We start from the raw sequence: 13,031 nt of genomic DNA on the forward strand, positions 1-13,031 counted from the left end.
AAGGAAGGAAGGAAGGAAGGAAGGAAGGAAGGAAGGAAGGAAGAAGGAGCTGATTTTTTAAAAGATCAGCAAAGTTGAAAAATAACCTTTAGCCAGACTAATCATAAAAAAAGAGGACTCAAATAAACAAAATCATAAATGAAAGAGGAGAAATTACAACTGACACAACAGAAATGCAAAGTTTATAAAGGACTACTATGAAAAATTATATGCCAAAAAATTGGGCAACCTAAAAGAAATGGATGAATTCCTTGAAACAGGTAAACTATGAGAACTGAAACAGGAAGAATTAGAAAATTTGAGTGAACAAACTAGAAGTAACAAAATTAAATCAATAAAAAAAATCCCAAAAAACAAAAGTCCAGGACCAAATGGCTTCCCAGGTGAATCCAAAGAACATTTAAAAAAGAGTTAGGACCTATCCTTCTCAAACTTTTCCAAGAAATAGAAGAGGAAGGAAAGCTTCCAAATTTTGTCTATGAGGCCAGCATTATAGTGATACAAATGCCAGACAAAGACACTACAAAAGAGAAAACCACAGGCCAATATCTCTGATGAACACAGATGCAAAAATCCTCAACACAATATTAGCAAATCAAATCCAAATATACATTAAAAAATTTTTTTCAACATGATGCAAGTCAATCAAACATCATACATCACAACAACAAGGGAAAGGATAAAAACAAAATGATCATTTCAATAGATGCAGAAAAAGCCTTTGAAGGCCAATATTACCTTGATCCCCAAACCAGGCAAAGACCCCCTCAAAACGGAGAAATACAGACCGATTTCCCTAATGAATATGGACGCCAAAATCCTCAACAAGATCCTGGCTAATAGAATCCAACAGTTCATTAAAAGGATTATCAATCAGGATCAAGTGGGATTCATACCTGGGATGCAAGCGTGATTCAATATTCGCAAATCAATCAGCATGATACATCATATCAACAAGAAAAGACTCAGGAACCATATGATCCTCTCAATCGATGCCGAAAAAGCATTTGACAAAATACAGCATCCTTTCCTGATTAAAACCCTTCAGAGTGTAGGAATAGAAGGTACATTTCTCAATCTCAAAAAAGCCATCTATGAAAAGCCTACTGCAAATATTATTCTCAATGGGGAAAAGCTGGAAGCCGTTCCCTTAAGATCAGGAACACGACAAGGATGCCCACTCTCGCCACTATTATTCAACATAGTACTAGAAGTCCTTGCAACAGCAATCAGACAACAAAAAGGGATCAAAGGTGTTCAAATCGGCAAAGAAGAAGTCAAAATGTCTCTCTACGCAGATGACATGATACTCTATATGGAAAACCCAAAAGAAGCCACTCCCAAACTATTAGAAGTTATAGAGCAATTCAGTAACGTGGTGGGATACAAAATCAATGCTCAGAAATCAGTTGCATTTCTGTACACGAATAATGAGACCGAAGAAAGAGAAATTAGGGAATCCATCCCATTTACAATAGCACCAAAAACCATACATTACCTTGGAATTAACCAGAGACGTAAAGGACCTATATTCTAGAAACTATAAATCACTCTTGAAAGACATTGAGGAAGACATAAAAAGATGGAAAGATATTCCATGCTCATGGATCGGAAGAATTAACATAGTTAAAATGTCCATGCTACCCAGAGCAATCTACACTTTCAATGCTATCCCGATCAAAATACCAAGGACATTTTTCAAAGAACTGGAACAAATAGTCCTTAAATTTGTATGGAACCAGAAAAGGCCCCGAATCTCCAAGGAACTGTTGAAAAGGAAAAACAAAGCTGGGGGCATCACAATGCCGGATTTTGAGCTGTACTACAAAGCTGTGATCAGAAAGACAGCATGGTACTTGCACAAAAACAGACACATAGATCAATGGAACAGAATAGAGAGCCCAGAAATGGACCTTCGGCTCTTTGGGCAACTAATCTTTGATAAAGCAGGAAAAAACATCTGGTGGGAAAAAGACAGTCTCTTCAATAAATGGTGCTGGGAAAATTGGACAGCTACATGCAAAAGAATGAAACTTGACCACTATCTCACACCATACACAAAAATAAACTCCAAATGGACGAAAGACCTGGATGTGAGACAGGAATCCATCAAAATCCTAGAGGAGAACATAGGCAGCAACCTCTACGACATCGGCCAAAGCAACCTTTTTCATGATACATCCCCAAAGGCAAGAGAAACAAAAGATAAAATGAATTTATGGGACTTCATCAAGATTAAAAGTTTCTGCACAGCCAAGGAAACAGTCAAAAAAACTAAGAGGCAGCCCACGGAATGGGAGAATATATTTGCAAATGACACTACAGATAAAGGACTGGTATCCAAGATCTACAAAGAACTTTTCAAACTCAATACACGAGAAACAAATAAACAAATAAAAAAATGGGCAGAAGATATGAACAGACACTTTTCCAATGAAGATATACAACTGGCTAACAGACACATGAAAAAATGTTCAAAATCATTAGCCATCAGGGAAATTCAAATCAAAACCACACTGAGATACCACCTTACGCCAGTTAGAATGGCAAAAATAGACAAGGCAAGAAACAACAATTGTTGGAGAGGATGTGGAGAAAGGGGATCCCTCCTACATCGTTGGTGGGAATGCAAGTTGGTACAGCCACTCTGGAAAACAGTGTGAAGGTCCCTTAAAAAGTTAAAAATTGAGCTACCCTATGATCCAGCCATTGCACTACTGGGTGTTTACCCCAAAGATACAGACGTAGTAAAGAGAAGGGCCATATGCACCCCAATGTTCAGAGCAGCAATATCTACAATAGCTAAATCGTGGAAGGAGCCAAGATGCCCTTCAACAGATGACTGGATTAAGAAGTTGTGGTCCATATATACAATGGAATATTACTGCGCTATCAGAAAGAACGAGTTCTCAACATTTGCTACAACATGGATGGCACTGGAGGAGATAATGCTAAGTGAAATAAGTCAAGCAGAGAAAGACAACTATCATATGTTTTCTCTCATCTATGGAACATAAGAAGTAGGATGATCGGTAGGGGAAGAAAGGGATAAAGAAAGGGGGGGTAATCAGAAGGGGGAATGAAACATGAGAGACTATGGACTCTGAGAAACAAACTGAGGGCCTCAGAGGGGAGGGGGTGGGGGAATGGGATAGACCGGTGATGGGTAGTAAGGAGGGCACGTATTGCATGGTGCACTGGGTGTTATACACAACTAATGAATCATTGAGCCTTACATTGGAAACCGGGGATGTACTGTATGGTGACTAACATAATATAATCAAAAATCATTTAAAAAAAAAGAAAAAGCCTTTGACTAAGTATAATATCCATTCATGATAAAGCTGTCAACAAAATAGATGTAGAAGGAACATACCTCAACAAAATATACACCATTTATAAAAACCCACAGCTAACATCACACTCAATTGGGGAAAAAGTGAGAGGTTTTCCCCTAAGGTCAGGATGATGACAAGGATATCCACTATCACAACTTTTATTCTATATAGTAATAGATGTCCTAGTCACAGCAATCAGACAAGAAAAAGGAATAAAAATCATGTAAATTGGTAAAGAAGAAGTGAAACTGACTACTTGCAGATGACATGATACTACATAGCAAAAACCCTAAAAACTCCACCAAAAAAATAGCTAGAACTGATATATGAATTCACTAAGATCACAGGATACAAAATCAATGTACAGAAATCTATTGTATTCTATCCACTAATAATGAGGCAACAGAAGGAGAAACTAAGAAAATAATCTCATTTACAACTACACTGAAAATAGTAAAATACCTAGGAACAAACTTAACCAAGGAGGTGAAAGACCTTACTCTGAAAACTGTAAAACACTGATGAAAGAAACAGAAGATGACACAATCAAATGGCAAGATATTCCATGCTCATGGATTGGAAGAACAAATATTGTTAAAAGTCTTATACTACCCAAAGCAATCTAAAATACAATCTCTATGAAAATAGTAACAGAATTTTTCACAAACCAAAAAACAAAATAAACAAACCCCTAAAACTTGTATGGAACGACAGAAAAACCCAAATAGCCAAAACAAACTTGAAGTAGAACAAAATTGGAGTTATCACAATTCAGACTTCAAGTTATATTACAAAGCTGTAGTAATCAAAACAGTATTATACTGGAAGTAAAAGGGACACATGGATCAATGGAACAGAATAAAAAGCCCAACCAACATTCCTAAAAGGTAAGGAAAGACTAGGGACTTTTCCAAAATAAGGAGATTAAAACATTATGGTAATTAAATAAAAATGTAATTTTAAATTGTATTATTTTCTATAAGGAAAATTTTTAGTCACTGGTGAAACTTAAATAGGATTGGAGAACTTCAGTTGCTAATGTAGCATTGTTAATGTCCTGACAATAATGGTTATATCATACTTATCTAGATAGCAGAATTTTCTTTTTTGTTGTAAACACATACCACTATATTGAGGAGCAGTTGGGGCATCACATGGTGCAGGAATAAGATATTCATTGTCTATTTGTTGGGGGTTTTGTTATATTTTATATTGTTTCAAAATTTCAAAAAGTAGCAAAACATTAGATTATTGCCATACACCTCCAATCTGGGGCATAGGTCACAAGTTAGTGAAATTCTAACATTGATTGAGGAAGCAAGAGAGAGGTTTCCTTTGGGGATAAACCACCTTAATGAGTAGAAATTGTCATACTGTCCCAGGGCAGTAGAATATCTGAAATTCTTGTTGGCATTAAGTATAGAGTTTAAAATAATTCTAGTTCTCTTTTGGAAGAATATCTGTTTTGTTTTGTAGTTAAATTCAGTTTTGTGCTTAAAGCAATTCACAGTAGCTTTTATTTCTTTCCTTTTTGTTTGTTTTAGTGGTGGTTGTTTTATTTTTTACATAACTGATATTCCTGACATGAGTCTCCAGGGGGCATTTCTTTTTCTTTTCTTCTTCTTTTTTTTCTTTAATTAATCCCCTGTGTCTCTTATCAGCAAAATGATAAAATTGTCTCTTGTGTTAGTACACTATCTGAAGCCAAAATTGCTTGTTACAAAATTTGGATTCCTTTCATATGAGGGATTTCCCAAAACATCTTTTCATTTAGAGCATTACATTTTCATTTAGACTTTTTGTGGAGACATTTACCTTCATCTTAATATATAAGAAAAGAAGACAGAAAATGAATCTTAACCTGGCCTGAAAGAGGATTCTAATTACTTATAATATTTGGATTCTGTCATTTTAATGAGTGTCAGTGGAAGTGAAAGTTATTAACAGATGCACAGAATTTCCAGAATGCATATCTATTTTTAGATTCTTTCTGCAGAAAAGCTTTGGAATTAAATTTCCTCTTAAATTATTGAATTTTTTGTAATATTATTAGAGGGAGAATATTCATCATTTATTTTTGGCCCCTGTTTCTACCATATTCTTATAGTGGGAAAATTATATGAATGTATCCTAGATATGGTAAGTCACTTAAAATTTGCAAGAAATATCTAGATGATAAATGAAAGCATTCCCACAAGTAAAAGTCAGGTAATCCACTGACTTCTGAACTGTTATTTATTTTTGTGTTTTTATGTAGATGCAATAGTCAAAACTTGATGATTAAATGCAACTAATATGAGAAGACTGATGTATTTGAAATCAAAGAAAAATAATATTTAAGTGAAATGAGATAAAGGAACAGTGGGGACTATTGCATTGGGACAAAGTAACCATATATGTCAGAATATCTTAATCATAGAGAAAATATATAACTGGCATTATTTCTATATTTCACAAATTTTTAAGTGTTTTAATGAGCAAAGAATTTTAGAAGAACCTTACAAATAGACATTGGTATTAATTTTCTGGATGTTACAAGAAATTTTTCAATAATTTTAAAGATATACGTAGAAAATATATTTAGTGTCAAGCTTATGTTCTGTCTCTTTAGAACATTGAAACAGAATTCAGCTCATTTGGAAATGATCAGCTAAAACTTAAATTATCTTTCCACTTCCAATAGGAAAAAAAGAAAAAGATAGTGTTGTTATCATAATTAAGGCTTAATTGGAAACATCAGTTGAGTTACCTATGTTGAACTATGCTGTAGTTTTAAGTATCTTCTGTCTTGTGAAATTAGATCGATTTTTTAAACCTATTTACATTTCTGTTTTTTTTCTGTCTGTACCTTTTTAAAAACTCCTCTTATTTGCAATTCTGAAGTTGTTTTCCTATTCTATTTCATAAGACTCAAGTCTGAAATGAGGAATCAGTCAAGAGAGATTGAGTTTATTCTCCTAGGATTGACCGACGACCCACAATTGCAAATTGTGATTTTTATATTTCTCTTTCTAAACTATGTATTGAGTGTGATGGGAAACTTAACCATCATCCTTCTTACCTTGCTAGATCCCCGACTCAAGACTCCCATGTATTTTTTCCTCCGAAATTTCTCCTTCTTGGAAGCTTCATTGACAACAGTCTGTATTCCCAGATTCCTGATAAGCATCGTGACTAAAAACAAAATAATTTCCTACAATAGTTGTGCATCCCAGTTATTCTTTTTCCTCTTATTAGAAATTACAGAATTTTACCTCCTGGCTGCCATGTCTTTTGACCGTTATGTAGCAATCTGCAAACCCCTACATTACCCCATCATTATGAATAACAAAGTGTGTTACCAACTTCTATTCAGTTCATGGACAGTTAGCTTTCTGCTTACATTTCCACCAGTGGCTTTGGGATTGACACTGGACTTCTGTGCTTCCAGAGTAATTGATCATTTCATGTGTGACTCTTCCCCTGTGCTGCAGCTTTCCTGCACTGACACTCATTTCCTGGAATTGCTTTCATTTGTCTTAGCTATTGGAATACTCCTGATCACGTTGCCTTTAGTGATTCTTTCTTACACATATATTATCAAGACCATTCTAAAACTCCCCTCTGCCCAGGAAAGAACAAAGGCTTTTTCTACTTGTTCTTCTCATATGATTGTAGTCTCCCTTACTTATGGTAGCTGTATCTTTAATTACATAAAACCAACAGCAAAGGAAAGGGTGACTTTATCCAAAGGTGTAAGTGTTATTTATACCTCCGTTGCCCCTTTATTAAACCCTTTCATTTACACTCTCAGAAACCAGCAAGTGAAACAAACCTTCAAGGACATACTCCAAAAGATTTCCTCTTTTTTCAAAAAATAAAGAGGAAATTTAATTTTTAAACCTTAGTTTAAAAAGTAAATAAAATTTTTGACTTATTTTATATTTATTTAATATGTTCTTCAAATAGTCCATCTAATAATATTTTTTACCTCATAATATTTTAACCACGCATTTAACCACAATGCATCTTTTCCCTCCTACTTCTCTTAATGATCATAATTCCTTTTTGTGCTACAGTATGAGTATTCTCTTGAGTTATCAACACAAATGTGAAATTTCTTTTACTCTACATAACATGGTACTGACCTCCTCAAAAAATGATTTTGAATAGATATTCATCATAGAAATTTTATGGAATTATACAGACATCACTATAACAACATGCACTACTACTGGGACTCTAGGAAGTTCTTCAAATGTCACTCAAATGTTTTCAACAAGGCAAGAAAAAAGGCAGGCTTCAAGTTATAAAAAGCTCATATGTTCTAAAATGTAGCAGAACTTTATCTCATAGGTCATTAGACCTGAAAATTTGGAGTGAATAAGAATCACACACCTGGTTGGTTTATTTAATAGCAAAGACAATATTCTCACCCTTAAAATGCCTTTTTTAAAAAAGATTTTATTTATTCATTTGAGAGAAAGAAAGAGACAGAATGAGCACAAGCAGGAGAAGAGGCAGAGGGAGAGGGAGGAGCAGACTCAGAACTGAGCTGGGCTGGGAGCAGAACATAAGGCTGGATCCCAGGACCTGGAGATCATGACCTGAGCTGAAGGCAGATGCTTGATCATGTGAGCCCCCCTTAAATGTCTTTTTAACTTACCTGGAGTACAATATAGAAACATGGACTGTAGGTGATTCTGATGTAGGTGGTTCCTATGAGAGTTTTCTTTTTTCTTTTTTTTTATTTTTTCTTTTTTATTTTTTTAGATTTTATTTATTTATTTGACAGAGATAGAGACAGCCAGCGAGAGAGGGAACACAAGCAGGGGGAGTGGGAGAAGAAGAAGCAGGCTCACAGTGGAGGAGCCTGATGTGGGGCTCGATCCCATAACGCCAGGATCACGCCCTGAGCCAAAGGCAGACGCCCAACTGCTGTGCCACCCAGGCGCCCTGAGAGTTTTCTTTTTTAATATAAAAACCTATGTGAGCAGAGTTTTATTTTATTGTTATGTTCAATTTATTGAGGATGGATTTTTGGATGTTGGAGTCAGGAAGACAAGTTAAATGGCTAATGTTTTAAACTAAATGAGTTATTTGAGAACTGAAATGCAATAGTGTCAATGAATCTGAAGCTCCAGGAAATGGTTCCACATATATTAAGAAAACAAACTGAAAGGAGTGGTCGAACATTTGGATATATGGGATAAATGAAAAAAGATTTTAACAAATGAGTTGCATCTTCCTTAGACCTTCATTCTGCCCACTCCTGCACACACTCCCTTAAATAGTCAATGTCTTTAAAGAAGACAGCATTACTGGTATCCTGTAAGATTTAAAAAAAAAAAAAAAGGACCTACAAAGAAATCCCTGAAATATATAGAGTTCCTTATTGGGTATAATACACCATCTAAGAAGTATGAGTGAAAAAATCATTAAGGTATTTAATGCTGTAATGCCTATCTATGTGTCTCTGAGAAGAAAACAATTTACGTTCAGGTTTGTGTTCTGATTTATGTTACTATTTTAAGCCAACACTGTTAATCATCTTCTTTTCTAAGGTAATTACAAGGGAATAAGTGCATGTTATTATATGCAAGGCCCTCCAAGCTTTCCAATAAGCTCTTGAAAGACTACTAGACCCTTTTTAGATTTGCTTTGTGAGTATTTTCCTCATTCTTTCACTTGTCTTTTCACTTTCCTGATACTGTCCTTTGGTCACAGAATTTTAAATTTTGGTGAAGTCAAATTGTTCTGTTTTTTTATTTTGCTGTGTGTGCTTTTGGTGTCATATTTAAAACACCGTTTCTTAATCCAAAGTTGCAAAGATATACCTACCATTTATTCTAAGAAGTTTCTAGTTTTATATCTGACATTTAGGTCTTTGGTTTCCATTCACTTAATGTTTGTGTATAGTTTAAGTACAGATTAAAGTCACATTTTCCTGAAAATAGTCAGTTATCACATGATTTGCTGAAAAGTTTATTATTTCCCCATTGAATAATCCTGGCACACTTGTTAAAAATCAATTGACAATAAATGTACAGGTCTCTTATAGGACTCTCAGTTCTATTCCTTTGAGCTATGGCTCAATTGCTATGCCAGTATCACACTGTCTCTATCACTGTACCTTTATATTAAATTTTGAAATTGGAAGGGTTGACTCTTCCAAGCTTCTTCCTTTTTCACTATTGTTTTGGCTACTCAGGGTCCCTTGCAATTCTATATGAATTTTAGGAACAAATTGTTCATTTATGCAAAAAGAACAGCTGAAAATTTAATAAGGATTACATTGAATCTGTGGATCAGTTTGGGAACTATTACCATCTTAATTCAATGTCAGGTCTACTCTTCAATTCATAGGTTGTCTTTATTTATTTAGGAATTCTTTAATTTTTTTTTAAATTTTGTTATTTTCTTGGTACAATGTTGCACTTTCTTGGTTAAATTTACATAAAATAACTCCTACAACTGAACAATAAAAAAGAACAAGCACTCAACAAAATATAGGCAAAGGACTTAAGATATATAAACAGGCAAAAAGCACATGAAAAGATGCTCAAGAATGGTAGTATTTAGGAAAATGTAAGTCAAAACCATAATGACATACCATATTACAGCCAGTAAGACAGTTATAAGATGTATGTGTATGTATATCTGCTTGTATGTGTGTGTACATATATGTTGGTTATATATATCACAAAAAATAACAAGTGCTAGTGTACAGAATAAGAAGTAATGATGTACAGAATTTGGAATCCTCATACATTTCTGGTGGGAATGTAAAATGTGCAGCCGTTTGGAAAAGTTTGACAGCTCATCAAGAATGTAAATATAGAGTTACCATATAATCCAGAAATTCTACGTCTAGGAGTTGAAAACATGTTCACACAAAAACTTCAACACACATTTTCATAGACGCATCATGCATAAGAAACAACCCATGTAACCTTCAAGTGATGAGTGGATAAACAAAATGTGGTACAGGTATATTTTATTCATTTTCATGTGTTGTGCTTTGCTTTGTAGCACTTTGCATATACTGCATTTCCTACAAGTTCAAGTTTTGTGACAATCCTGCATCAAGCAAGTCTACTGGTACCATTTTTCCAACAGCATTTGCTCATCTCTGTATCACTTGTGGTAATTCTCACAATATTTCAAGCCTTTTCATTATTATTATATTTGCTATGGTGATCTGTGATTGTGATCTTTGATGTTACAGTTGTAATTGTTTTGGGACACCATAAGCACTGCCCATATAAGACAGCAACTATAATCAGTAAATGCTGTGTGTGTTCTCACTGCTCCACTGACCAGCTGTTCCTCCTTCTCTCTCCTTCTCTTTTGGCCTCTCTATTCCTTGACACACACACACACTAATATTGAAATTGGACTAAATAATGACCCTGCAGGGCCTGTAAGTGCTCAAGTGAAAGAAAGAATCACATGTTTCTCACTTTAAATCAAAAGCTAGAAATGATTAAACTTAGCTCCCGCATTGGGAGCCTGCTTCTTCATCTCCCACTCCCCCCTGCCTGTGTTCCCTCTCTTGCTGGCTGTCTCTCTCTCTGTCAAATAAATAAATAAAATCTTTAAAAAAAAAAAAGAAATGATTAAGCTTAATGAGGAAGGCATAGAAAAAGCCAGGATAGGCCAAAACCTGGTTCTCTTGCACCAGTTACCCAAGCTGTGAATACAAAGAAAAAGTTGTTGGGGGTGCCTAAATGTTCAGTTGGTTAAGTATCCGACTCTTGGTTTCAGGTCAGGTCATGATCTTGTGGTTGTGGGATTGAGCCCTGTGTCTGGCTCTCAGCTCAGTGTGGAGCCTGTTTCAGATTCTCTCTCCCTCTCTCCCTCCTGCTCACTCTCTCACTCTCTCTCAAACAAATAAATAATCTTTAGAAACAGAAAAAAAAAAAGAAAAAGAAAAACAAAGAAAAGCCCTTGAAGGAAATTAAATGTGCTATTCCAGTGAACACATGAGTGATAAGAAAATGAAGCTGCCTTATTGCCAATAGGGAGAAGGTTTTAGTCTACTGGATAGAAGATCAAATGAGCCACAATATTCCTTTAAACCAGAGCCTAATGCAGAGCAAGGCCCTAATTCTCCTCCATTCTATGAAGACTAAGAGAGGTGAGGAAGCTACAGGAAAAAAAGTCAGAAGCAAGCAGAGGTTTGTTCATGAGGTTTAAGGAAAGAGGCCATCTCCATAACACAAAAGTACAAGGTGAAGCAGCAAGGATTGTAGTAGTTGCTGAAGTGAATTATCCAGAGAATCCAGATAAGATAATTAATGAAGGTGGCTACACTAAACAACAGATTTTCAATATAGATGAAAAAAACTTATAATGGGAAAAGATGCCATCTAGCACTTTTATAGTTAGAGAAGAGTAGCCAATGCAGGACTTCAAGGCTTCAGAGGGTGGGCTGACTCTCCTGTTAAGGCTAAGGCAGCTAGTGACTCTAAACTGAAGCCAATGCTCATTGCCCATTCTGAAAGACCTAGGCCTCCTAAGAATTATGCTTAATCTGCTCTGCTAGGGATCTATAAATGGAATAATAGAGCCTGGATGACAGCACCTCTGTTTACAACATGGTTTACTAAATATTTTAAGCTCACTGTTGAGACCTACTGCTCAGTAAAAGATTCCTTTCAAAATACTGTTGTTCATTGACAACGACCTGACCATTCAAGAACTCTGACGGAGATGTACAACACAATTAATGTTGTTCTCATGACTGCTAGCACCACCATTCTGCAGCCCACGGATTAAGGGGTAATTCTGACTTTCAATACTTATAATTTAGGAAATACATTTCATAAGGCTAGAGATGCCACGGATACTGATTTCTCTGATGGATCTGGGTAAAGTAAATAGAAAATTTTCTGGAAAGGATTTACCACTCTAGATGCCATTAAGAACATTTATGATTCATAGGTAGGGGTGAAAACGTACCAACATGAACAGGAATTTCAAAGAAGTTGATTGCAAAATATGGTATTTATAAATATTCTCAGTTACTGTTCTGTGTAGAAATGAACCCCAGACTTTGGTCAAATTCATTTATATTATACAAGTGATAGTGACTCTTGGAAGAAATTCAAGGTATGATTTATTTATTAACCAGGGTTGGGGATCTTTCCATATTGTAAACCACTTATAAATTAAAAATTCCTGATATATTCTAGTTGTGTAAAAAATGTATTAAGTATAACTTACATAAAAGCAAATACAATAATTTTAATCCAGCAAATTTGGACAATGATTGACAAGGCATATATAGAATATCTTCATTACTTAGTAATCTCCTTGGCCTCTAGTCTCCATGTCTGCTATTGGATTCAGATATACAAAGATGTCTCTCTGCCACATAAATTACTTTTACTTTTTCTGGAATATCTTATAAAAGAAATCACAAATTGTGAATGTTGAAGTCTGGTTTCACTTGCTCAACCCTATTTCGGAGATTCATCCATTTTATTGTGTGCATCCTTAAGTTCTTTCTTTTTTGGTAATGCAATTTGGTCAAATCTGATTTTAGATATTTGATTTAGCAAATGTAGAATCTCTGGCATCCTTTTGTCTCAGCCAGCTTTCCCTCCTCAGTTCCCACATGTTGGTGTTCTTATTCTCCGAGGAATCTCTCCACAAGTCTGAATCATTTGCTTTGATCAGTGTAATAATCAAGTACCCACCATATTCTGA

At 35.2% G+C, this 13,031-nt stretch overlaps 1 protein-coding gene across 1 annotated transcript; it reads left to right on the plus strand.

Annotated features, from left to right (window-relative positions):
• The first annotated feature begins 6,259 nt into the window (after positions 1-6,259).
• On the plus strand, positions 6,260-7,198 carry LOC123785596 (olfactory receptor 6C6-like). Its single transcript, XM_045787428.2, has one exon. The coding sequence runs from the start codon at positions 6,260-6,262 to the stop codon at positions 7,196-7,198; it is 939 nt and encodes a 312-aa protein (XP_045643384.2).
• Positions 7,199-13,031: the final 5,833 nt, after the last annotated feature.

The sequence above is a fragment of the Ursus americanus genome, chromosome 24, assembly GCF_024610735.1.
Source record: "Ursus americanus isolate L20-20 chromosome 24, mUrsAme1.1.p, whole genome shotgun sequence".
In the NCBI taxonomy this organism is placed as follows: Eukaryota; Metazoa; Chordata; class Mammalia; order Carnivora; family Ursidae; genus Ursus; species Ursus americanus.

Bases quoted from the DNA above. Each gene is read 5' to 3' on its own strand.
- LOC123785596 (XM_045787428.2), top strand. From the start codon at position 6,260: ATGAGGAATCAGTCAAGAGAGATTGAGTTTATTCTCCTAGGATTGACC.